This window comes from Nerophis ophidion, linkage group LG10 (genome assembly GCF_033978795.1).
Source record: "Nerophis ophidion isolate RoL-2023_Sa linkage group LG10, RoL_Noph_v1.0, whole genome shotgun sequence".
Classification (NCBI taxonomy): Eukaryota; Metazoa; Chordata; class Actinopteri; order Syngnathiformes; family Syngnathidae; genus Nerophis; species Nerophis ophidion.
In genome coordinates this window covers 26,585,431-26,612,789 of record NC_084620.1, presented here as the reverse complement: position 1 = coordinate 26,612,789, position 27,359 = coordinate 26,585,431, and the positions used below count along the sequence as shown (strand labels likewise).

General features: G+C 38.6%; 1 protein-coding gene across 4 annotated transcripts in view; it reads left to right on the top strand.

Annotated features, from left to right (window-relative positions):
* The window catches only part of lmo3 (LIM domain only 3), a 130,383-nt gene that overhangs the window by 81,177 nt on the left and 21,847 nt on the right, over window positions 1-27,359 (top strand). For all 4 annotated transcript variants that reach the window (XM_061913223.1, XM_061913224.1, XM_061913222.1 and 1 more), the window contains one exon: window positions 11,816-11,941. In XM_061913223.1, the coding sequence (XP_061769207.1) occupies window positions 11,816-11,941 (126 nt within the window). The remainder of the gene's footprint in view (window positions 1-11,815; window positions 11,942-27,359) is intronic.

Here is a 27,359-nt window from a genome sequence, read left to right as displayed (position 1 = left end):
GTAGAACAATTTGTGAAAAATGAAGTCACCCCTAGTTTTTCTGTGTTGTCAATAATTTTTTTCTTATGGATTGGCCACACACACCTAAAAAACCCTTATAAAACTGCACACAAATACAGTATATGTTAACCTAATATTTGAAAACTGCAAGACACCAGTAATAAGGGGTTGCTTTGTTTTGTCTTCGTTGCTATGGCAATTTTTCAATATAAATAAACACATGTTCACATAACGAGAAGGACGCCAGCGTAAAGCTAACTAATTTAAGTAACCAAGCAGCATTTACAGTAATTGCATCTAGAAGCATTGATATCGAAATGTTTACATCCACATTCTCGGTATAGTCAATCTTTTGCAACTAAAATGTTCAGTTTGTCTAAAAGCTAGTACATACAAAGGTTTTCTGAATTTTAACAGATGGTTTATCTGTTTCAGACCCCACATATAAAGAAACAAGTATTGAGCAGTTTTGATCTTTAATATATACTCTGAGTAAAATGTAATTACTTTGATCCAAAAAGTATCTTATGAATGCTACCAGTAATTGTTTATTGTGTTTCCTTGATAAAAAACGAACAAAAAAAAAACAAGTGGTTTCAAAAACAAACTGTAAAGGCTCTTTAAAAGGAACGGTTCTTTGAGATCTGGCTCCCTTCAAAGAGCCATAAATCTTGTCTCTACTTCCCACCAAAGTAGCTGCAATGTTTTTTTAGCTTCGGTATTTGCTACTTTCTCTACCATGTCACAATTCATGCAGTGGTGACTCGGGAGACGTTAGCGTTTTACTCAGACAGGAAGAATTTTGGTCAAATATATGTTCAATATTTACGACTGTCAGTCTTGACCCGTTTTGGACTTAGTTATCGGCCCAAATCCTCTCTCAACACAACTCTGACCACAAGACAATCATATACGACATTAAATAATTTGTTTCTGGACGGAAGGGGCAAAAAACATACCGATTGTCTATTATGTGTCAGAGAGAGTTTGTGACGAACCCCAAGATGCAGAGAAGCAGGGAGGCATTTTGCAGGAAAACATGATTTAATTTTAAACACTAAGGCAAAAAACAAACAAAGGGTCCAAACAAAAAGCGCGCACAAGGCGGATAACAAACAAAGAGAGCTAGCATGGGAACAAGAAAATAAACGGTGCTTAGCATAGAAGCTAGCAAAAACAAAAAGGCCTAGCGTGGAAGCTAGCAGGTATCGAGCAGGAAACAGAAGTTGTACATGTAATATGAAAACAAACTTGGAAGCAGGGAACAAAAGGCAGTAAACTTAAAACCGCAATCAAATATAGCTTACCGCAACGCTGCATTGACAAGACATGGTACGACACGACAGGTAGCAACGACAAGAGCGATAATAATGCAGCACTGACTGGAGGAACAAAGCAGGTAAAATAGGAGCGGGTTGATTGACACCAGGTGTGGCCAGGTGCCAATCAGCCGCAGCTGAGGGAAAAACAGCGCACAGGGAAAAAAACAGGAAACTAGACAAAATAAGAGCGCGGACGGGTACTAAAAACAGGAAATACTAAACACACAAAGAGGAAAAACTAAAACACAAACAAACTGTCAGTGGCAAGCCTGACATTATGAAGACTTTTGGCCCGTCATACTAAGTTGGTGCCAAAAGGTTATTTGGATTACATCTGGCCAATTTAAGTTTATGAACTGTTAAAAAAAAAAAAACTGCTCGGATGAGAGTAGGGTTGTACAGTATACCAGTACTAATAAAGTACAGTAGTACTAATTAATTTAAAAAAGTATTATATTTCCATTGGAAAAAAAATTGTCCTTTTTTTTTCTTACAGAAACTATGTGAAGACAAAGTGTAAAAGGACATATTTTGGCTTAAAACGTTGGGCTAGAAACACTGAAGTGTTGGTCTGCAAGCGGTGCTTTAGAACATATCTAGTTAGCTGCTAAAGTCTATTTGTAGTGTTTTAGCTACTTCTAATTCCTGGGGATAGGTTGATTGGCAACACTAAATTGGCCCTAGTGTGTGAATGTGAGTGTGAATGTTGTCTGTCTATCTGTGTTGGCCCTGTGGTGAGGTGGCGACTTGTCCAGGGTGTACCCCGCCTTCCGCCCGAATGCAGCTAAGATAGGCTCCAGCGCCCCCGCGACTCAGAACGGGACAAGCGGTACAAAATGGATGGATGGATAATTTACTAATCGTCACCTTCATGATGAGAGATAAACGTTTCTTACAAGAGTCATCCCTGCAGGACGAGGGATAGCTAAACATGTTTCACTTGGATACCGTAGCTAACCGCTAACAACAAATTAGCGTTCCTGAATGTAAACAAATGGGTGAAACGAAACAATTAAACATCGATTGTAACCTAACCATGTACAAAAGCTATATCTAGTCGTTTCTACAATGCTTAAATGTTTTATTATCACAAAATATTTGCTTTTAGGGTTTTATCAACTCAGGAAATACGTCCATGGACACAAGAGAACTTTGATTTTGACCAATGTGTGACCTTGTAACTACTTGGTATTGGATTAATACTTACATTTGTAGTATCACCCAAAATGTATGTAAAGTATCCAAACAGAACATTAATTGCTTATTACATTGTAACAGAAGTTTATTTAGAACACGCTAAAACAGAAACTAACCAGATTAACACTAAATGAACAAGTAGATTAATAATTAATTGATATATTTTTTACCACTTGTCTCTCATAGTTTTGACAAAATGCACACAATGTTATGTTACTGCATACATCATTAGCAAAATTAGGAGCCTTTGTACCCCATTTGCTTACGTACTACTAAAAGAGAAGTTGTCTAGTATGTTCACCATGTAATTTAATGGCCAAATCTTTCTTTGATAACAAAAACAAATGTATATTTAATGTATCATAAGATATTTCTTGTTAAAATTAAGCCAATAATAAAAAATGTTTGCAGTCCCCTTTATTTTGAAAAGTATCGAAGTACATTCTGGTACCAAAATATCAGTATCAGGGCAACCCTAGATGAGAGGCAAAACATCTTCAAAGACAAACTGAACAGTCCAGTCGTGATCGATAGAGAATCTAATTACCCGGATGAATGAGAACGTCCATAGACAGGTCTCACATCTACATCAGGTATCGTCTCCGCTTGATGTGGATACCAAGATCATCCAAGAAGACATTGTGTATGGCAACAGGATTTATTTTGGGTGGTTGACGTCTTTTCCGAACAACGACCAGGCTTTAAGAGGTTAGGTATTATTTAGTTGGCTTTAAATTGTCTTTAACGTCAACAGTGATGGGTCTCTGAGGAAAGCAATTGATTGTGGTTGTAGAAGAAACCGAATGGTCACGTTTGCCAAGAATCTTTAAAAGCCAAATAGTCTAACAGACCTTTCTCAAAATAACAGGCGGCGTCACACTTGCACCGACAACAAATGTTGAAAGCTTACGAAATGACCTTTTTTTATGTCAATTCCTTCCATCATTTAGATTCTGGGTCCTTGAGAGCATGCTATCTGTAAATGCTTCAGGTTAGTGGAAGACAAGGACATTCGCCCCCGCAGAGTAAGAGGCGTCTCGCTGTGAGTCCCTGTTGGAAGCTGCAACACAAAGTGCCGCTGTTAGGCTCAAACGCCACTTGCTCATTATCTTGCACTAAATCTATCATTTCTGGGGCTTTTTTTTTTTTAGATCAATTACGCGTCTGCGAGGAGAGAAGTCATCGTTTCTTCTATTTTATCTGGGCGCCTTTTAGCGTTACACAGGAAAAGGGGGGGGAGAAAAAAAGGACATGAGATAATACAGACATATCTAAATTTGGAGGGCTCAAGGGAGGAGGCATAATTCTTTTAATTAATTCAGTATTAATCCACAGAAGAGGCCCTCTTTGTTTTCCACCTAGCCACTGTGTTACAAGAAATATCCTTCATTGTCTCAAGGTGTGTTGACAGTGGCCCTTAATTCTGGAGGTATTCATGAGGGCGCAATCTATCTGCTTCTTTTGCCTCTGGGAAACATACTTTCTGAAGGTTAATAAACAACCCTGCATATCCCAAGCCCCAAGATCATTTATCAGATTGCGATCTCTTACAGACTCCGAGAGTGGCATGCCGTTTTATCATTTTAACAACGATGGCTAAAAAGTGCCCGAAGAAGTCTGCTTAATAGGTTATTTTGTTATATGATTTCGTTATCAGAATCCTTTTTCCCTTGTAGCCTGGTCTGGGTAGCTGTGTAGTAACAGCCCTGAATCCCTAATGAATACTCCCATTAAAGTCCCTGGAGCAGGCAAAGAAATAATAGGGTCCTCCCTGGGCAGTGGTGGAAACCATGTCCCATCTATTTCAATGGCACAAGCTCTGGCTTTGCTATTCTTTTTATTTTGCTTCAGCAGGGCCCAATCCGATGTAGTTATCATTGTGAGATTTATGCTGCTTTATATCAGGCATGTTAGCATGTTTACCAAAACCCAGTTCTTCTCAATTTGTTCAGTAATAATCGCCCCGGGGGACATAAATAAATGCAACCCTCGTAATGGAATTATCATTGAGAACTTGATAATACTTATCGCCTGTGTTACACATGTGTTCCTGTTTACTTACTACTTCTGCTGGGTAGAACAGTTAGTCTCTTGATTAGATTGAGCTCTGCTGCCACATAGCTGCAGGTATGTATGTGTTCTAACATGAATACTCGAGTAATAATAAAAACCTCTCCTGCTGCTGCTGACTCACTATTTGAGAAACACTGACCTAACCCAACCCTAACTCACCACCTGTTCCAATGCAGTCAGTTGTAGTCAGGTCATTGTAGTTGTGGTGACAAAGAATGGGTGTGAACATAGGTTCAGTACACCGTAAATGGCCGTAAAACTTATGGCAAGCAATTGCTAAATAGCAACAGTAGAACACCGTAAAATCAAAAATATTTTCACAGTTGTAAATGCAGTGGACTCTTTCAAACCAGGAAACAGTAGATAACCTAAATCAGTGGTCCCCAACCTTTTTGTAGCTGCGGACCGGTCAACGCTTGATAATTTGTCCCGTGGCCCGGCGGAGGGGGTGGGGGGTGGGAGGGACAATGGGCGGGGGGGAATATTTTATTATTATCTGTTTTTTTTCTTTGTCATGAAAAAGGGGCGTTTTTGTCATGAAAGATTGAGGTTTTTTGGGTTGGTATACTAATTGTAAGTGTATGGTTTTTTTTATGTTGATTTAATAAAAAAATTATAAAAAAATAAAAATTATAAAAAATTCTTCTGCGGCCCGGTACCGGTGGTTGGGGACCACTGACCTAAATGACTACAGTTATTAATGTACGGTATTAATCTGTCTAAATGAAAAATGTTGCAGATGGTACTTTTCATAATGCAGCATACCATAAATGTTTTAGGTGTTTGTGTTAAAGCAATAGCCGAAATAACTTTTGGTTAACAACAAGTTTTCTTGTATTTTTGTGGAAAGTGGTTTCAGACGTTGAGGGGTTATGTTGATGCGCTTCATTGTAAACTGCATCGAAATGAACCATGCTGTGTGTTTAAGTGTAGAGATACAGCATGTGTAGACTCAAGGCGGATGCCTGTTAAATAAATGATGATAGCAAGTACTCTGAAGCAAGCAACACTGAAAATGTTATGTTTCATTGAGAATATAGAACAGTACACACGGCGGTCAAAAATCTGTCAAAATGTTTTAGTACGAGTTTGGTAAGCTACGAAGCTGCACAGCTTGATGGATTGTCGGTGCATAGTCTGATTTACCAAAATGGAAACTGTTAGAAGACATCCGGCATTTTGTTTTGCAACCTTTCTAACCTGTTGGTACCTGCTGTCGCATAATTGGGATCTACATAGGTCCTGATGACTTGCACGCGTCCTCAGTTGTAGTCTGTGCCGTAGTCAATAAACTCATTTTTCTCTATCCTCTTGTTGTGGGACATTCATCCTCCGCTGTTGCCATTTCTATTTTAAAGTACCGTAGAGTTCTGAATTATATCCTTCAGTAGACTCACTATGCAAACGCTAAAAACTACCTGTACAACAAAGATGACAGGGAGAAGATGTTTTCTAAGTGCAACCACGTAAATAAGAACGCCCACTAAACAGCGTATCCTGAAGAGACGGTCGGAAATCGGCTTGAAGATGGTGTAAAAAACAATCTATGCCAGTGGTTCTCAACCTTTTTTCAGTGATGTACCCCCTATGAATATTGTTTTACTTCAAGTACCCCCTAATCAGAGCAAAGCATTTTTGGTTGAAAAAAAGAGATAAAGAAGTAAAATACAGCACTATGTCAACAGTTTCTGATTTTTATTATTGTAAAACAGTGCAAAATATTGCTCATTTGTAGTGATCTTTCTTGAATTATTTGGAAAAAAAGATATAAAAATAACTAAAAAGTTGTTGAAAAATAAACAAGTGATTCAATTATAAATAAAGATTTCTACACAAAGAAGTAATCATCAACTTAAAGTGCCCTCTTTGGGGATTCTAATAGAGATCCATCTGGGTTCATGGACTTAATTCTTAACATTTCTTCACAAAAAAAGAAATCTTTAACATCAATATTTATGCGACATGTCCACAAAAAATCTAGCTGTCAACACTGAATATTGCATTGTTGCATTTCTTTTCACAGTTTATGAACTTACATTCATAGTTTGTTGAAGTATTATTCCACCCATCCATCCATCCATCCATCTTCTTCCGCTTATCCGAGGTCGGGTCGTGGGGGTAGCAGCCTAAGCAGGGAAGCCCAGACTTCCCTCTCCCCAGCCACTACGTCTAGCTCTTCCCGGGGGATCCCAAGGCGTTCTCAGGCCAGCCGGGAGACATAGTCTTCCCAGCGTGTCCTGGGTCTTCTCCGTGGCCTCCTACCGGTTGGACGTGCCCTAAACACCTCCCTCGGGAGGCGTTCGGGTGGCATCCTGACCAGATGCCCGAACCACCTCATCTGGCTCCTCTCGATGTGGAGGAGCAGCGGCTTTACTTTGAGTTCCTCCCAGATGACAGAGCTTCTCACCCTATCTCTAAGGGAGAGCCCCGCCACCCGGCGGAGGAAGTATTATTCAATAAATATATTTATAAAGGATTTTTGAATTGTTGCTTTTTTTAGAATATTTGAAAAAAAATCTCACGTACCCCTTGGCATACCTTCAAGTACCCCCCAGGGTACGCGTACCCCCATTTGAGAAACACTGATCTATGCAACATTTTGACCAAAGAACCAGCATTACATGTTATATGGGCCACAAAGAAGTCGGGAAATTAGATATTTACATAAAAAATGTTTGTAGACGTCTTAATGGTTTCAAATTGTGCCTGTGATACGGCAGTAAAATGGCTGTTCAAACAAAACAGAAAAGTCATTGGTGTCTTTATTAATCCTTTGAGATATAAAAACAGATGGTGTCCATTTTAAATTAAGTTTAAAATGTCTATCAGGATTCTTATTCCTTGTACTTTGTAAACACTAAGTTAGAACAGTTTCTTAAGAAGGATAATTTTAGTACATAGACTTCTTTGCTTAATCCATTCCCTAATGCAGTGGTTCTCAATTGGGGGTACGCGTACCCCTGTGGGTACTTGAAGGTATGCCAAGGGGTACGTGAGATTTTTTTTAAATATTCTAAAAATAGCAACAATTCGAAAATCCTTTATAAATATATTCATTGAATAATACCTCAACAAAATATGAATGTAAGTTCATAAACTGTGAAAAGAAATGCAACAATGCAATATTCAGTGTTGACAGCTAGATTTTTTGTGGACATGTTCCATAAATATTGATGTTAAAGATTTCTTTTTTTGTGTAGAAATGTTAATGAAACCAGATGGATCTCTGTTACAATCCCCAAAGAGGGCACTTTAAGTTGATGATCACTTCTATGTGTAGAAATCTTTATTTATAATTGAATCACTTGTTTATTTTTCAACAAGTTTTTAGTTATTTTTATATGTTTTTTTCCAAATAGTTCAAGAAAGACCACTAAAAATGAGCAAAATTTTGCACTGTTATACAATTTAATGAATCGGAAACTGATGACATAGTGCTGTATTTTGGGGCGGTATGGCTCCGTTGGTGAAATGGCCGTGCCAGCAAATTAAGGGTTCCAGGTTCGATCCCCGCTTCTGCTATCCTAGTCACTGCCGTTGTGTCCTTGGGCAAGACACTTTACCCACCTGCTCCCAGTGGTTTAAATGTAACTTAGATATTGGGTTTCACAATGTAAAGCGCTTTGAGTCACTAGACAAAAAGCGCTATATAAATATAATTCACTTCACTTATTTTACTTCTTTATCTGTTATTTTCAACCAAAAATGCTTTGCTCTGATTAGAGGGTACTTGAATTAAAAAAAAAATCACAGGGGGTACATCACTGAAAAAAGGTTGAAAACTACTGCCCTAATGTATATGTTAGCAGACAAAAATCCCTAGATCAGCCCATTTTTGTATTTTTGTATGAAGTTTGGTGGAAAAAAAGTAGCGACTAATAGTCCAGAAAATGCAGTAGTATTTTTTTTCCAATCAAATCCTCAGTCAATGGGTTTGCAAGTACCACTCAAAAGTGTGGTGAATTCAAAATTAATACTTCTGCAAATATTGCTGTTATAATTTTGTAGAAAATATACACTTAAGTTAATTCTCTCAAACTTCATCTTCAACCTTTGTCCTGCCTGGAGCACAAAATTCATTTGAGGCGCCTGCATTCTGAAGGTCTGACTGTGTGGAAAACATCATGAAACTTTTGTGGCAAGTCCTAATCACTGCACAGGACTGTGTGAATGTTGACTGTCTCGTGAACTCAAAACTAATAATATGACACTTACATATCCTATAGTTTTAATTGGATACACAACTTATCAATCGACTCTCCCCTAAGGCGCCTCTTGATGGCCTTGTTGACTTTGGACGGACTCATCTGGCCATGAATGTGTTTTTCCGGAGCATATGGAAGTATTGTCTTGTGGAATATAAGAAGAATGAAGAACTATTGATCAGTGGCCATTCCTTTCGGCAGTAGTTACTTTTGATTGCCGATTGCGACCAATGCTGTAATTTTTACTTGTGACTTTTGCTGAATAAATGTTAGATGTCTCAGAAAGACCTGGCTTCAAACTGTTCAATCGACAAACGCGGGTAGTGTGTAGCACTACTAATAAATTATTTGCCCCCCATGCATTTATTTTGGGACATTCCAGTATAATGTCTTAAACAACCTATCGGATAATACGCTAGTGTACATTAGGGTTGTCAAACTGGTTTTCATTGCAGTTATGGCTGCCCTAATAGGGCCGCATGTAACAGCAAATAGATTGTGTCTATGCATTTGATTATTATTATTTTGTTATACATATACTGAAAAAATATCTGTATCTTTTACAGTACAAAGTTGTACATCAGGGGTGTCAAACTTTTTTCTTGAGGGCTACATTTTATTATGGCTGCCCTCATAGGGCAACATGTATTATGTATTTTAATTTTTTTTTACATACACTGAAAAAAAATCTAAAGATTTTACAATAAAAAGTTGGAGACTAAGTCACCAGAATTGTACTGTAAAATACAAAGTGTTTTTTTTACAACCAATTTCAGTAAATAAAAAACTTGCATTCGCCAGAATTTTACTTTAAAATTTACCGTGGTTTTTACTACTGTACATATTGAGCTGCCAGTTTTTTTACCGTAAAAAGCTCAGTAAACAGAATTTTACCCTAAAAAAACTTTTTTTTTCAATTTATATTAATATGCTTGAAAAATCACTGAATTGATCCTAAAATCTATTCTCATTTTTACAATGTAAATGTAGATGCATATCTTGCTTTGATATCGTAAGTCAAGCAGATATTTCAATTATTAATTATTTTTTAGTTTTTATTTAAATGTTTGGAAAGTATGAGCACATAATATTTGTTGCAATATTGTATACTATTAAAGTTAAGAGGTATGCAATGCCATGCAGTAAATATATGTATTTCTGTCAAAATGGAAAAAACAAATACATTAGTAAGGAAATATAAGGTACTTTAATTAACACATATTATATTCCCAGGCCATATAAGATGGCAAGTCAGGTTTGGAAAAACATTTAAGAGCAGGCATTACATTTTTTCAGGGGTTGCCAAAAAGTGATTCAATGTAATATTGTGATAATGACATATCTCATCTGTGCATGAATTATTAGATTACCCAACGTAGAGTTACATAAATGATAAACAACTTATGGTTGCCAAAGTGATTCAAAGTAATATTTTGATTTGCCACATGACATCTGTGCATCCACTGAGGGTAATTTAAAATTGTATGCACAAATGTGTCAATATCAAAATATTACTTTGAATCCCTTTTTGGCAACCAAGAATACAACTCAGTAAATACTTCCAAAAACTTTATAAATATTAACTATGTGCATGAAAAAAGAACATTAATACCGTGTGTAGCTTTTAAACAAGAAAAAGGTTTTATCACAGGGGTCCCCAAACTACGGCCCGCCAGCGTCCAAAATCCGGCCCATGGGAAGTACCTAGTTAAAAATAAAAAAATTAAAACAAAATAATTATTTTTTTGAATCCGTCCTTTCTAATCCATTTTGTACCACTTGTTACTCTTGGTGTCTCCTAGCCGCGCAGGTAAATCATTGTCTAAAAAGGCATTTTCCCATCGATAACATGACAACGCGCTCGCGCCGCAATGCCAGAAAGTTTGGGGACCCCTGTTTTAACACATCACCATTGAATCAATAAAAGTCCTTTACAATCTCATTAGTACCATAGAAATGGCCACCTCCATTTTTCGGACACGAGAGAAGCTTAAATAATTGTAAACATATCGTACAATGGCCACAAATGTAAAGTGTTTGTCTTACATTTAGTAATCAGTTGTGGACAAATTAAGCCCCAGCAGTGCAGCTTTAACAAACATGTGCACTCACGCAGCGGGAATACTTTTTGGGCAGGGAATCAGTTTTTGGCACAACACCTAAGTAGCAATTAATAAAATAACTTCCAGGTGTGTAGATGTTCCGATTGATGACTCACCTGCTGATGGTATCATAGCAGGAAAATTTTAATTAACCCTATTCATTTTACCCCAGTTGTGCACATGTTATGATGTGGAACATGTTTGAACCACACATTTTGTTTTGGGTGGTGAACTCATCTCAGAGGGAAAAGCATCTTATTGGCTGTCCTTCAAATAAACTCCCAACCCTCTTTCAAAGTACGTCGTTAAAGAGCTGAGATTGGACATATTCCGAACTTGTCCCATCCATCTACAAGACAAAATTAAATATGATTGGACTTCGTCAGTTAATGTATAAAAATGAGATGAAAATGTTGAAACACGTCAGTTATTGTGTTATTTTCTTAGTCAACGTGCCGTTGTTTTTATTAGTTATCTTATATATTTTTGGGGATTTTTTTTTTTTTTTTTAATCGTTTTTACCTAGTCCAATGCAAAACACAAAACCCAAATAAAATGTGCCAGTTGAGGGCGAGCACAGTTGCCTGTTTTGATGCCGGTACTGGGCCCCAAGCCTTGAGTTTGAAATGTGTGCTTTTACATATTTAGTGTGGGGATTGCTCCCAAAATGTAATGGTAACATATTTGGGACAATATCTATTTACATCTTGACCATCCTATATCTAAAAGAACCACTGTAGATATGTTCAAACCCAAACAAACCAATGCAGATGCAACACACAACTACCTTAGTCTCACAAAATCGTTTTTCTTGACATAATAAAAATTATGGGCTCCCAATCTTGCAGTTTTGAAGTAACGACTATTAAGTTTGCCGAGTGCATTACAGTATGTGTCTTTTGCTCCGCTGACGCAGGTTGTTTGGTGTAACGGGGAACTGCGCAGCCTGCAGCAAGCTAATTCCAGCCTTCGAGATGGTCATGAGAGCCAAGGAGAATGTCTACCACCTGGACTGTTTCGCATGCCAACTCTGCAATCAGAGGTGAGTGATTGAACTGCGTTGAACCCTCGTCCCTCTTCTTGTACCTCCAATCGGCTGCTCGGGAAGAATGATCGGAGCGTAGTAACCCCAGCTGTTGATGGTTGAAAAAGGAACACGCTTCAGGAGATCTATCACTCTTAAGTGACCAGAGAGAAACCCCAGACGGAACAAGAGATGACGCTCTTGTACTGTAAAGATTAGTCTTCGTTACACATCGTCCACAGGAGTTCTGTCAAAAGAGCGTAGTCAGAGATCTCCCATTCTTACCACAACTCGACCTTCTCAAAGATAACAGTGCTCACGTTTGATTGACACTCTCAGAAATATGATATTCTAACAATATCTTCATATTTGCTATCCTGACCTATTATTCCTATAACTAAGGCAGGAGTAGGACACTTTTGGTCTGACTTTGGTGTCGCAACAACACATTAAATGCCATTGGGGAAAATTGTAGATAAGTCTTTTGGACTGTATCTTAAAGGCCTACTGAAACCCACTACTACCCACCACACAGTCTGATAGTTTATACATCAATGATGAAATATTAACATTTCAACACATGGCAATACGGCCTTTTTAGTTTACTAAATTGCAATTTTAAATTTCCCGGGACTTTTTTCTTAAAAACGTTGCGTAATGATGATGTGTACGCGTGACGTCACGGGCTGTTATGAATATGAGCGCTGCGCAAACACACAGCTAAAAGTCGTCTGCTTTAACGGCATAATTACACAGTGTTTTGGAGATCTGTCTTGCTGAATCTTTTGCAATTTGTTCAATTAATATTGGAAAAGTCAAAGTAGAACAATGGAGTTGGGAAGCTTTAGCCTTTAGACACACAAACACACGGTGATTCCTTGTTTAAAATTCACGGAGTTGAAACTTTACTATGGATCACAGCGGACATGGATCCCGACCACTTGTCAACTAGCAGGTTTCGGTGAGTAAATTGTGGTTAAAAAGTCGCCACTTACCGGATATCAGCTGAGCTTGCGCCTCCCGTACAGCTGCAGTCGGCTTCCCTGAGACAATGCGCGTCAACACCCGGCCGTGGACGTACACTTCTGACTATCAGGTACTATTAAACTCATTAAAACACTAGCAACAAAATAGAAAGATAAGGGATTTCCCAGAATTATCATAGTAAATGTCTCTAAAAACATATGAATCCGTCTCAATGCAACGCGATTGCAATGGCGTTTTTTTTTTCTAGTCCGTCGCTATCAATATACTCAAACACAAATCTTTCATCCTCGCTCAAATTAATGAGGAAATTGTCGTTTTTTCGGTCCGAATAACTGTTTTTGTTGGAGGCTCCCATTAAAATCAATGGAATATATGAGGAGCAATCAACATGTGACGTCATCTTCTGTGACTTCCGGTAGAGGCAGGCTTTTCTCCAGTTGCGAACTTTATCGTGGATGTTCTCTACTAAATCCTTTCAGCAAAAATATGGTAATATCGCGAAATTATCTAGTATGACACATAGAATGCACCTGCTATCCCCGTTTAAATAAGAAAATCTCATTTCAGAAGGCCTTTAAATTATGTTTATGAATGTTCTCGTTCATCTAAGGTCATTGTCATCTCAGGACATGTGTCTTAGAAGACGTTTCGCTGCTCATCCGAGGAGGCCTCACTAGTTCATGCTCATAGACAGACTGGTCAGATCTAGTCCAGCGGCTAGTGCCAAAACCCCAGATATCTATACTCCAAAAACCAGGAGGGTGTGCCTGGACATGGATGGTTTCACCCTATCGTAGTAAAGACTTCAAACGACAGGCAACACCCTGCAACAGAGACTGGTTCATCCTAAAGACCGGACACACCACACTCACAAAAACAATCTTTTGTATGCTATCCAGTGTAATGATGAATGCACTGATTCGTATATTGGGGAAAAAAAACAACCACTGAACAGACGCGTGGCAAAGCATAGATGGGCAAACTCTTCAAGTTAAGACTTTCTACCTGCAACTCAGGGAGAAACAGCACTCCTTTGAGAACGAACATGTATAGATTCTGGACAGGAAGGACAAATGGTACAAAAGGAGTGAGGGAAGCAATCTATGTCAAAGTTGAAAAACCATCCCTGAACAGAGGTGGTGGTCTGTGACGCCACCTGTCTCCAACAAACACTGTTCTTTTAACCATTCTTAAAATACTCTGCAAGACATAACAGGTGTTATAAACATTCTGGTCACAAAAGGTGATCAGAATGCCATTTGATTACAACTAAATAAAATGCTTATGTGGGGGATTCCGACTATTTTTGACTGGTAGTTGTCGATCTACAGCTATCGTTCTGCCATACAATACCTAATTGCTAACAAGGGGGATTTATAGAACATCGATTGTTGTTGGCTTTGACGTTAGGATTGCTCGTTTGCATCAAAGCAATTGTTTTTTCTCACTATGATAGGGAGAAACCATCATTGCCTTGGCACACCCTCCTGTTTTTTTCTGGAGTATATATCTTAAATGATGAAACACAAACACCAGTTATTTTGAAATTAACATGAAAGCGGTGACATTACACAAACCCTGTTTCCATATGAGTTGGGAAGTTTTTAGCTGTAAGTAAAAACGGAATACAATGATTTGCAAATCATTTTCAACTCATATTCAGTTGAATAAGCTACAAAGACGACATATTTGATTTTCAAACTGATAAACACTTATTTTTTATTTTTTGCAAATAATCATTAAAGGGGAACATTATCACAATTTCTGAAGGGTTAAAACCAATAAAAATCAGTTCCCAGTGGCTTATTTTATTTTTCAAAGTTTTTCTCAAAATTTTACCCATCACGCAATATCCCAAAAAACGGCTTTAAAGTGCCTGATTTTAACCGTCGTTATATACACCCATCCATTAGCACAGAAAGGTAAAGGGATATTAGCTCGGATTCAGACTTGAATTTTAGCGACGTAAGCGATTCAACAGATTACGCATTTATTGAAACGAAAGGTTGGAGTATGGAGGCAGGTAGCCAAAACGAAATTGAAGAAGAAACTGAAGCTATTGAGCCATATCACGACAGACAGCGGCACAGGAGGAAGCGAGGACGAATTCGGCGATCGCCTTCTAACCAACGATTGGTATGTGTTTGTTTGGCATTAAAGGTGGGTGGAGGGAAAGGCTGGATGCAAATATAGCTACAAATGAGGCATAATGATGCAATATGTACATACAGCTAGCTTAAATAGCCTGATAGCATCGATTAGCTTGCAGTCATGCCGTGACCAAATATGTCTGATTAGCACACTCCACATAAGTCAATAACATCAACAAAACTCACCTTTGTGCATTCATGCACAACCTTATAAGTTTGGTGGACAAAATGAGACATAAAAAGAAGTGGCATAAATCATATCCAGGGGATTTACCCCGTTAGTCTGCGGGAAGAGACTGCCGTCGTCCCTGAATAGCTCGCACTCGGGCAGATTCAGTGGTTGTCTATTTTCCAATATTGCAGATTTTGTTGACTTTATCGTTGGAAATACATCTGCTTTGAGTGTCGCAGAATATCCACGATACATGATGTCTCCAAGGTATGGGAAAACAGTTGAAAAAACGGAAAATAACAGAGCTGATTTGACTTGGTGAGTGTAATAAGATTGAGAAAATGGCGGATTGTTTCATGTTGTGACGTCACGAGTGAAAGGTCATCGCTCGACAGGCTATCAATTGAAATGCGGTAAAATCGCCATATTCACTCTTTTAAGAGTTCAGAAATCGGTTAAAAAAACATATGGTCTTTTTTCTGCAACATCAAGGTATATATTGACGCTTACATAGGTCTGGTGATGATGTTCCCCTTTAACTTTAGAATTTGATGCCAGCAACACGTGCCAAAGAAGTTGGAAAAGGTGGCAATAAATACTGATAGAGTTGAGGAATGCTCATCAAACACTTATTTGGAACATCCCACAGGTGTGCAGGCTAACTGGGAACAGGTGGGTGCCATGATAGGGTATAAAAACAGCTTCCCAAAAAATGTTCAGTCTTTCACAAGAAAGGATGGGGCGAGGTACACCCCTATGTCCACAACTGCGTGAGCAAGTAGTCAAACAGTTTAAGAACAACATTTCTCAAAGTGCAATTGCAAGAAATTTAGGGGATTTCAACATCCACGGTCCATAATATCATCAAAAGGTTCAGAGAACCTGGAGAAATCACTCCACGTAAGCGGCATGGCCGGAAACCAACATTGAATGACCGTGACCTTCGATCCCTCAGACAGCACTGTATCAAAAACCGACATCAATCTCTAAAAGATATCACCACATGGGCTCAGGAACACTTCACAAAACCACTGTCACTAAATACAGTTTGTCGCTACATCTGTAAGTGCAAGTTAAAGTTCTACTATGCAAAGCGAAAGCTATTTATCAACGACATCAAACGCCACTTTGCATCAGTCCATCTAAGATGGACTGATGCAAAGTGGAAAAGTGTTCTATGGTCTGATGAGTCCACATTTCAAATTGTTTTTGGAAATATTCGACATTGTGTCATCCGGACCAAAGGGGAAGCGAACCATCCAGACTGTTATCGACGCAATGTTCAAAAGCCAGCATCTCTGTTGGTATGGGGGTGTATTAGTGCCCAAGGCATGGGAAACTTACACATATGTGAAGGCACCATTAATGCTGAAAGGTACATACAGATTTTGGAGCAACATGTGCTGCCATCCAAGCGCCGTCTTTTTCATGGACGCCCCTGCTTATTTCAGCAAGACAATACCAAGCCACATTCACCACGTGTTACAACAGCGTGGCTTCGTAAAAAAAGAGTGTGGGTACTTTCCTGGACCGCCTGCAGTCCAGACCTGTCTCCCATCAAAAATGTGTGGCGCATTATGAAGCGTAAAATATGACAGAGGAGACCCCGGACTGTTGAACAACTGAAGCTCTACATAAAACAAGAATGGGAAAGAATTCCACTTTCAAAGCTTCAACAATTAGTTTCCTCAGTTCCCAAAGGTTTATTAAGTGTTGTTAAAAGAAAAGGTGATGTAACACAGTGGTGAACATGCACTTTCCCAACTACTTTGGCATGTGTTGCAGCCATGAAATTGTAAGTTGATTATTATTTGCAAAAAAAAAGTAAAGTTTATGAGTTTGAACATCAAATTCTTTGTAGTGCATTCAATTAAAAATGGGTTCAAAAGCATTGGCAAATCATTGTATTCCGTTTACATTTACTTCTAACACAATTTCGAAACTCATATGGAAATAGGGTTTGTATACAGTGTTTATTAAGAGTGCTAAAAATAGATTAACATCCAACTTGTGATTTATATTTATTGTATTTATTATTGTTTTACTTAAAAAGTACTTATTTGCTGCGCGGGATAATCATTTTGCAATGCAGTCTGCTGTTAATGATGGAAAGTGCAACTCTGCGTTGCAACTGAGGCTGTGGTCAAAGTTGGAATTGCCACAAAACACATTTTAAGATATTCAACACTACTGCCCTTAAAGTGGATAGTGCACCCCTCAATCCGTCACGTTTGTGTGTCAGGTAAACCGCAGCAAATGGGGTCATATGAATTTCCATTTTACTATATGTCAGCAGCCAAGAGGAGCTTTTGCAACATATTACATGGAAAGGTTTTATCTACACTTAATACCAAACAATATATTGCAAACATTGTATTGAACCTCGAATTGATTCTGAAACAAATATTCACCCAAGAATCAGATTCGGACCAAATCCTCAATTATTGTAAGATTCACAACCCCAGCAGGAAAGTAATATTTTTTCAAACATTTAAAGTTACGTTAAAGTACCACTGACAGTCACACACACAAGGTGGGGTAAAATCAACCTCTGCATTTGACCCATCCCCTTGTTCCACCCCATGGGATGTGAGGGGAGCAGTGAGCAGCAGCAGTGGCTAGGTGTTTTTTACCCTCTTGCCTCCTTGTTTTGACACATTTTCGTTTTTTCTTAATTGCGAGACATGTCAAAATCGTCTAACACTTCAAGGTGTTATTATTAAATGTATTTCTATATTTGTCACAACTACAATTTCAACTTTGTAAAACACTTCCGCACAAACTGAATGAATGGTTGTCTTTAATTGGCATTCATTGTTGTCAATCACCGCTGTCACATACAACCTTAAAAAAAAAGGATGAACAAACGAATGCAATGGCCACCGTGCTGCTGTTAAACAGTTGAGCGAGACAATAAATAACCCCAAACATCCCGAAAAGGGACAAGTGGTAAAACATGGATGAATGGATGATTAAGGAATTGAAAATGATTGACTCTGTAGTTTGTATTGTAAATAGGAAAGCAGTTTACCAAAATATTTATTTAGCTCTGATCAAACAACTGTCTTTTAAACAAACTTTTATAGTTATCTTTTTAGTTCTCATTTAGCTACGGAGCTTGACAGCTACTAGTGGTGCCTTATTAACATGTCGTATTTTCTTCTTCTATTTACATTCCCATATCGCTAAACAAGCTCAAATTACATTATGTGTATGGCAAACAGTCACATTAGGTATAGAAAATGGAAACTGGACTTCACTTGTTGATAATAGAAGAAAACAAATGAACAAATCAGACTAATTTAGTGTTTGGATACATCCTGAATGTTTTATAGTTTGTATTGTAAGTCCCACATCCTTTATCGTCTCATATTAAATAAAATTATTTTCCCTTTTGTTATATCATTAAGAGAATGCACATTTAATTTTAATCCAACCATTACAATGACAATGAATTTATAATAGTTGTCCTCTGCTGCCCTAACATCTAGTCCCTTAACCGCCTAACCCACATGTGTCAAACTCGAGTCCCGGGGGTCGGATCTGGTCCGTCACATTATTTTATATGGCCCACGAGTGCCTGGAAATAATGGGTGAATAAAGTACTGTAGTTCTTTTTTAATAAATGTATAATGTATTTGTTCTTCCCTATTTGATATTAAAAAAATACCGTATTTCTCGGATTGTAAGTCGCTCCAGAGTACACGTCGGACCGGCCGAAAATGCATAATAAGGAAGGAAAATAACATATATACGTCACACTGGAGTATAAATCACATTTTTGGAGGTAATTTATTTGATAAAACCCAACACCAAGAATAGACATTTGAAAGGCAATTTAAAATAAATAAAGAATAGTGAATAACAGGCTGAATAAGTGTACGTTATATGACACATAAATAACCAACTGAGAATGTGCCTGGTATGTTAACGTAACATATTTGGGTAAGAGTAGTTCAAATAACTATAACATATAGAACATACTATACATTTACCAAACAATCTGTCACCCCTAATCGATAAATCCGATGAAATCTTCTTCCTCGATGTCGCTTCTAAACAACTCTGCCAACTCCAAAGGTATGCTCCGCTTCCTCCTGTCGTTTTCTGCTGCATATTTCACTACGTCCAGCTTGTAATCTGCAGTACATGGTCTGCTTGTCGGTGCCATTTTTGTTCAGCCCTTCTCAGTTTTTATAAGTTACCGCCAGCGATGAAATGATCCATTTCAATAGCTACGGCAGTAGCATATAGCATATAGCAGTTAGCATTCCATGACCCAAAATGTACTTCTGCCATGACCCTCTCCTGCCGAATTCTTATTGGCTGACGTGTGAGTGACTATTGCTGACGTGTGTGTGACGATTTCTGACATTTTCTTCGTCTCTTCCGCGAATGGGATAAATAATATTACTTGATATTTTACGGTAAGTCGCTCCGGAGTATATGTTGCTCCCCCCGCCAAACTATGAAAATAACTGTGACTTACAGTCCGAAAAATACGGTACATGTACTGCATAGAATTACATATTGTTTTAACTTAATACAAAAAAATATAATATACATTCAAAAATAAGTTTTAACTAAAAAAATAAATACTTTATCCGCTTGACTTATGATTTTCAAACAAGTTATCAAATTGTACACTATAAATTAATAATAGATTTTACGGTAAATTTCTGGCGGCTGAGCTGCTTTATTGGAAAAAACAACTTTCGTACCATTTTTCAATTTCAAGTAATGCACTATAAAAACAACAACTGTCGATTGTATGGTTAAAAAAAAAACTGGCAGCTCAGTTGCATTCATTTTACCATTAAAAAACAGTGACACTGTTTTTCCATTCCACTTACATTATGCCGTTAAAAAATAAAAAATAAAAACATTTAAAAAAAGGTAAATTCTGGTGATGAAGCGACCATTTTTTTGACTGTAAAATGTACAGATATTTTTTTACAGCGCATGTAAATACATATATATATATATATATATATACATATATATATATATATATATATATATATATATATATATATAAAATAATCAAATGCAGGAAAGACCAGGAAAGACTCATCTTTAATGTAATAAGGATACATGTTTATGCAGAGGTGTACTCATTATACTAATGTTGTGGTAAAGAGTGGGGGACAACATTTTTTTCTTCCAGGGGTCTGAGGTTACAGAAAATAATTGAGAAGCTCTGCCCAAATTTAACCTTAATCCCAAACTGTTACCCCAGCTTCCAACCCTTGCTTTTAAAATAAAGCCAACATTTGTGAGACTTTGCTGGTTTTGTAAGCATGACTTGTAGATTTGTTCATAGTCATAATTTTGGCTCACATTTACTTGTATATGCTGTGGTACGTTTTAACAAAGTGTGTGGTGATCAAAATTAGTATCTGCATTTGTGAACGTTACAAGAATGCACAATGAAAGGGAAATTCTCTGTTCAAAATGTGCCGGTGTCCCCACCTACGAAGCACATGGTGCATACTAAATGCAAAGGACCCGGTTACACACAATTAGCACTCTGTTATTGTCTTGCCATTTCTGCCGGCCGCACCAGACAGCGTCTCCTAATAGAAGAAGTCAGCTAATCTTCATCAGCCAGACCCAGGCAGGCCAACTCTGCTCCCCCGCATTAAAACCCACTTAAGCATGGGCAAATCTTTCTTTTTACATTAAGGCAACTGATGAACTGTTGAATAAAATTGACGTTTGTGTGTTCCGCACGGTCCGCCACGGCCTTGCGGGCGCCATTTAGATGCCCATCACAATTTTCACCGGCGCCTGGCCACGGTTTATGGTGTGGCACCAGCTTTAATTGAAGCTGTTCGTCAGCTTTGACTTTTTGTTTTCCAGTTTGTTACTCCCTTTTTAAAGGCAGATATATTTCTACACTGTTGACAAAAAATATCTGGACACTGGGCGAGAACGCAACACTCGTTTTTGAGTAGACATATTATTGTTAAGCTGTCAACTATTTAGTTAACATTTAGAATTGATGGCAATGGTAATGCCCGGTTCATTAAGAACATGCTCAAAAACGTTATTGATATTTTGGAGACCCCTGGTGTAAAGGTTTAAACCTATGTCCCAATTAAAAAAAAAAAAAAAACATGTACATACACATTTACACACACACAGACACACACACACACACACAAACACATACATAGACAGTACAAGCCAAAAGTTTGGACACACCTTCTTATTCAGTGCGTTTTCTTTATTTTCATGACTATTTAAATTGTAGATTGTCACTGAAGGCATCAAAACTATGAATGAACACATGTGGAGTTATGTACCTAACAAAAAAAGGTGAAATAACTGAAAACATGTAGTATATTCTAGTTTTTTCAAAATAGCCACCCTTTGCTCCGATTACCGCTTTGCACACTCTTGGCATTCTCTCGATGAGCTTCAACAGTCACTTGAAATAGTTTTCACTTCACAGGTGTCACTTTTGATGCCTTCAGTGACAATCTAAAATGTAAATAATGAAAATAAAGAAAACACATTGAATGAGAAGGCTGTGTTCAAACTTTTGGCCCGTACTGTACCAAACAGTGCCTGTAACAAAGCAGTATAACAGATGATTAAACAAAAACAGACACTTGTCATGGACCCACAAGCTGCGGATGCCAGCTCTCCAATCAGCTAAAAGGACTTATTTTGGAGACTTCTTAATGAATATACTGAGTGACACTGGAACAGTACAAACATAATGCCATTGTAAGGTAATATATACTAAAGCAAACACTTGTGAACGTGTAAGCATATTAGCTTCATTATATTATGATATAACGTACAAATATGCATGAAAACACTGACAGACATCACACGGGACGGTTTAGTAAGTAAGAATTGTTTGTTATACTGTAAAACTTAAAAACCTAGTTTGGAGTGATGAAAGAAGAACCTACACGAATAAAAATGCTATGGACAATTTGAAAATGAAACGGCACTTTTACTTCCAGTTCAAAACTTTAAACAGCGGGAATTCACATTCACCCAGCAAAGTCTTTGCATGTGTTCAATGAAAATTTTAGCTGAGAAAAATCCATATATTAGCCGCTCTGTTTTATAAGCTGCAGAGTTCAAATCGTAGGCAAAAAGTAGCGGCATACAGTACAAAATTCACCAAATACGTGCGTTGCTCGAGGTTTTGTCCTCGTCTCAAGCCAAGGCAGCCTCGGAGTTTAGTTTTGGACCCCATCAGTATAATGTCATTGTACTTTTTAAGTGCAATAACAATAAAGTTCCATCCATCCATTACTATTCTTCGTGGAATCTAACCTCTGTAGTGCACCCTCCCCATACACACCCCGTCCCACAACTTTATTTTGGTGGTGTCCTTTGCTACCTTTTCTGTCTCACACTTATACAATCGTAACAGGTGTGGTTTAAGTATAATGCTTCATTGTTTATATTGTGATTAATAGAGTAACTTTCAGCAAATTGATCTTAGCTCTCCCAGGATCTCAATTTTCCTGAATAGTTTATCCGTCTCCTGTTGTGTTGTCCTGTGCTTTGTCTGGCATACCCATCCTGCCGCTTGTCTTGTTCCTCCGCACCGTCTCTGTCCCCTCTCATTTCCTACAGCCTCAAACAAACACCACAAAAGCCACCCCAACCCTCCACCTCCCCATTGACCCGCTTCCCCCGACAGGCTCTTCAATAAAGCAATCTAATCCATCTCGCAAATGGCCCTGAGATTTCTCTGTGGAACGTCGTCAAAAAAATGTGAAATCTGATAAACAGAGCAGGCGATCGGCGGGTCGGCCGAGGTCACGCCGTGCAATTATCTGCCACTCCTCTGGGTCAGCCTCGGCGCAAATTGGCGTTTGAAGGTTGAATTGCTACAATCACGTATATGAACACATCGCCTGAGCCCTCCCCCGTCCCAACATAGTCACCCATTTATCAACCCACGGTTTCTTTGTGGGCGCATTCAAACGATGCACGAGAACTCAAAGTCAGTGATTATTCTGATTCCATCACTATGAGGCTAATAGTCATTGGTCTGCTATTAAGGGCTTTGCTTAAATAAAAGACCATGGAAAAAAACCTGACCTTTGTTCTTTGTCACCATCACCATCAAATTGACAGCAAGACAAGTACACTGCAACTCGTTAATGTCGACAACTTGTCTTAGTCGACCACCTCGTCAAGTTCTGGTCCACTAAATTACTGTTACTAAAAAGGGCCCTCTTAAAGGAGCTGTTTGTAAATTCTTCACAGTAACATTTTTCAAAACGATATAACAAGGACACCACTGAGTAGTTTATTTTACCATTGGTGGTGTAACATAATATTTGTTTGACAATTGTCTGTATTTTTCACAATTACAATTACAAAAAATTGTATCGGGCCCAATAAAATGATCGCTGTTTACGGCGGTCACTCACCCAGTCTTGTCAACACGTACACACACATACAAAAACAGTCTTAAAGAAGCAATTAACAATTTGCAGTCATATTGTTGTGATGATAGACTATACATTCAATGACAGCTAGAGCTAGCTATCCAAATTGTTATTATTAGCTAACAACACCTAAAGCTAATGCGCGTTCATGTGTTACGTACGTATGTAGTTACGTCATTACGTAGGAGAAGCCGTAAGAGGGTGGGGTATACGGTGTAGAATTATTTGGTAAGTTGGTGCCCTCGAAGCATCTGTCTAAATCAGGGGTCCCCAAACTTTGACTTGGGGGCCGCATTGGGTTAAAAAAAACTGTACATTATCGATTGGAAAATGCATTTTTAGACAATATGATTTGCCGGATTGGCTGTGAGACACCGAGCGTAACAAGTGGTAGAAAATGGATTGGAAAGGACAGATTTAAAAAAAAATTATTATTAAAAAATAAAATACATTGGGCCGGATTTTGGAGGCTGGCGGGTTTTATCCGGGACCCCTGATCTAAATGTTGCAAACAGCCCCTTTTAAGTTGATGTCATACATGCCTCACCCCTTATGTTTACATAAATTTTGACACTCAAAGTGACCCAAAGACGGACAAACTGTAGAAAATGGATGGATGGATGAGTTTCCCCGCATAGGAAAGCTTGTTTAAAGGTTCCGCAACAAACCGACGATGCTTCATTTAAGAATTGGAAGTCGATTAATGCTTTTCTATCCTGTTCATTTCTAGATGCATTTTATTTAGGATGTCTTATCAAGTAACTAGCTGCATGGACAGATAATTACAGTTTTTTTTTCCAAAATCTAGTGTTTTTGTCAGCTCTTTTTTTGCAGTGTGTTAGCTACTGGCTGAAAGATTTGCACATGTAAGTTTTTTGTCATTTTAGTCAAGACAGAACAAAAATTAGTGCAGCAGCTTTATTAGACTAGAGTATAAAATATATGAAAACAGAAACATCTAAATAAAAACACAGTCATTAGATGAAAGCCAAAATGAGTTTCCCTCATCGGGTGGCAGGCATCTCCCTTAAAAAGAGAGTGAAAAGCTCTGCTCAAATGAAAGCCACTGTTCCTCTACATCATTTGTAAACAATGTAAATAATTCAATGTATATACTCTGATGATTAACTTGTGTGATGACTTTATTATGCTGATAGTATATTTTTGTACCATGAATTGATTAACGTTGACCTCGACTTAAAAAAGTTGAAAAACTTATGTGAGTGTTTCCATTTAGTGGTCAATTGTACGGAATATGTACTGTATTGTGCAATCTACTAATAAAAGTCTCAATCAATCAAGCAATCAAAGAGGAGCCAGATGAGGTGGTTCGGGCATCTGGTCAGGATGCCCCCCCGATGGCTTTAGTGCACATCCAACTGGTAGGAGGCCACGGGGTAGACCCAGGACACGTTGAGGAGACTATGTCTCCCAGCTGGCCTGGGAACGCCCTGGGAACCCCCGAGAGGAGCTGAACGAAGTGGCTGGGGAGAGGGAAGTCTCGTCTTCTCTGCTTAGGCTGCTTCCCCCGCGACCCGAACTCTGACAAGCGGAAGAAGATGGATGGACGAACATATGGAGGAAACAAGTTGCCTTAGGCTCAAAATCCTTAATTATGACCCATTCTCATTATGTCTCTGTCCAAAGTCACAAGTCCAGGCCAGTTTTGTGTGGAGTCAAAACAGTGCCCAAATCCTGGCGCATAAAAACCACAATATGGGCCTCTCTGCACACGTGTACTCAGAGACTGTAGGTGTTTAAAGTAACCAATCATAAAAGGTGTATTCTTTTGTTCATTTATTCTAGTATTGTCAGAGAATAAAAGAGTTATGGTTGAAAACAAAAGTAGCAATCACATTCCTAAATATTAACATCCCAATGACACTGCAAACTCTGTTAGTGTTGTTACACCCTCCGACAACACACCGACGAGGCATGATGTCTCCAAGGTACGGAAAACAGTCGAAAAAACGGAAAATAACAGCTGATTTGACTTGGTGTGTGTAATGTGTTTGAGAAAAGGGCGGATTGCTTCTCGTTGTAACGTCACAGGTGAAAGGTCATTGCTCCGACAGCGAACGATTGAAAGGCGTTTCAATCGCCAAATTCACCTTTTTAGAGTTCTGAAATCGGTTAAAAAAACATATGGTCTTTTTTCTGCAACATCAAGGTATATAATGACGCTTACATAGGTCTGCTGATAATGTTCCCCCTTCACTTCAACAGTTTGCTCAAAGAGAGTGGCCACATTGAACAGATTGCCATATATATATCCCAGAGAACACGGTGCATCACAGGCAGTGGTTAGTATCACTCCGCAATGAAAAATAGGTCCATACACTAAAACATTGACTTTATTTCCAGGACAAACACATGAAAGAGACGTTTTTTTCTATCCCCGTTTCGGTTTTTCACCCCGCTCATGACTTTAAAACACTGCCAAGCTGAGGGGAGTGACTGCCCCCTACCCACGGTCCATCAGTAAAAATATAGAATCCTACATCAGCCCCGATGCCTCATGTCTGCACTCAACGCGGTCTGACTCTGTTAAACCCAGACATAAATCCACCATTGTCACCTTCCCCTTAGCCCGACCTGTTATTCTCCCGAACTGGTAGAGAGGAAGCAAGGGAGGAAGCGGCTTCTGAAAAGAAGTGTCGGGAAAATGGAAGGAGATATGCGCCTCCATCCGGCAAGCAGTTAGCCACAGATCAGCCGTGGGGGACAGCTAATCGATGATGCTGTCGTCCGGCCTCATCATCTAGCCGACGCTGGCCCAATTTCCCCCTGATGAGCTGGAGGCCACAGTCTTGGGGAGGCTGGAAGAAGGTTAGAGTACGGAGGAGCAGGATGGGTGACAGTGCAGGGGAAGGTCAGTCCTGATAAGTAGGGGGAGGCTCCGCATACTTGAGCCTTGGAAGGAGAGAATGACGCCAATTGGGTTCCGCGCAGCACAGCTCAGCCACGGGTGTCTTGTATGTCACGAGTCAGGCTTGTTAGACAGGAGCCTAATAGGCAATAAGGGACATAGTTGTCACTTTGTGTATGATTGGTGTCGAGAACTAGGAGCCTGCGCAGCAATACTATGGGGAAGCGCAATCACGCTTCCTCATATTGATCTATTGGAGGGGGAATCACCATGTGTACAGTGAACACATGAAAGTACACGACTAAAATACTGTAAAGGCTTGTTCAGAAAGTTCGGAACAGTGGCAATTTATGGTTTTGCCTTTGTACACAAAGTGTGTTGGAAATGAAAAGGTTGAACTGTGGATGTGAGGGATTTCAAAGAGAAGGGGTCAATATTGCCAAATTTGTTATGGATTTTGATACTAACGACACACCAATACTAGTGTTGTCCCGATACCAATATTTTTGTACCGGTACTAGTACTAAAGTTATTTTGATACTTTTCTAAATAAAGGGGACCACAAAAAATTGCATTACTGGCTTTATTATAACAGAAAATCTTATGGTACATTAAACAAATGTTTCTTACTGCAAGTTTGTCCTTAAATAAAATAGTAAACATACAAAAAAACTTGTCTTTTAATAGTAAGCAAACAAAGGCGCCTAATTCAGCTGCTGACGTATGCACTAACATATTGTATCATTTATTATTCTATTACTTTGTCAAGAAGGAAGAAAAGTAATTATCAATCTACTTGTTCATTTACTGTTAATATCTGCCTACTGTC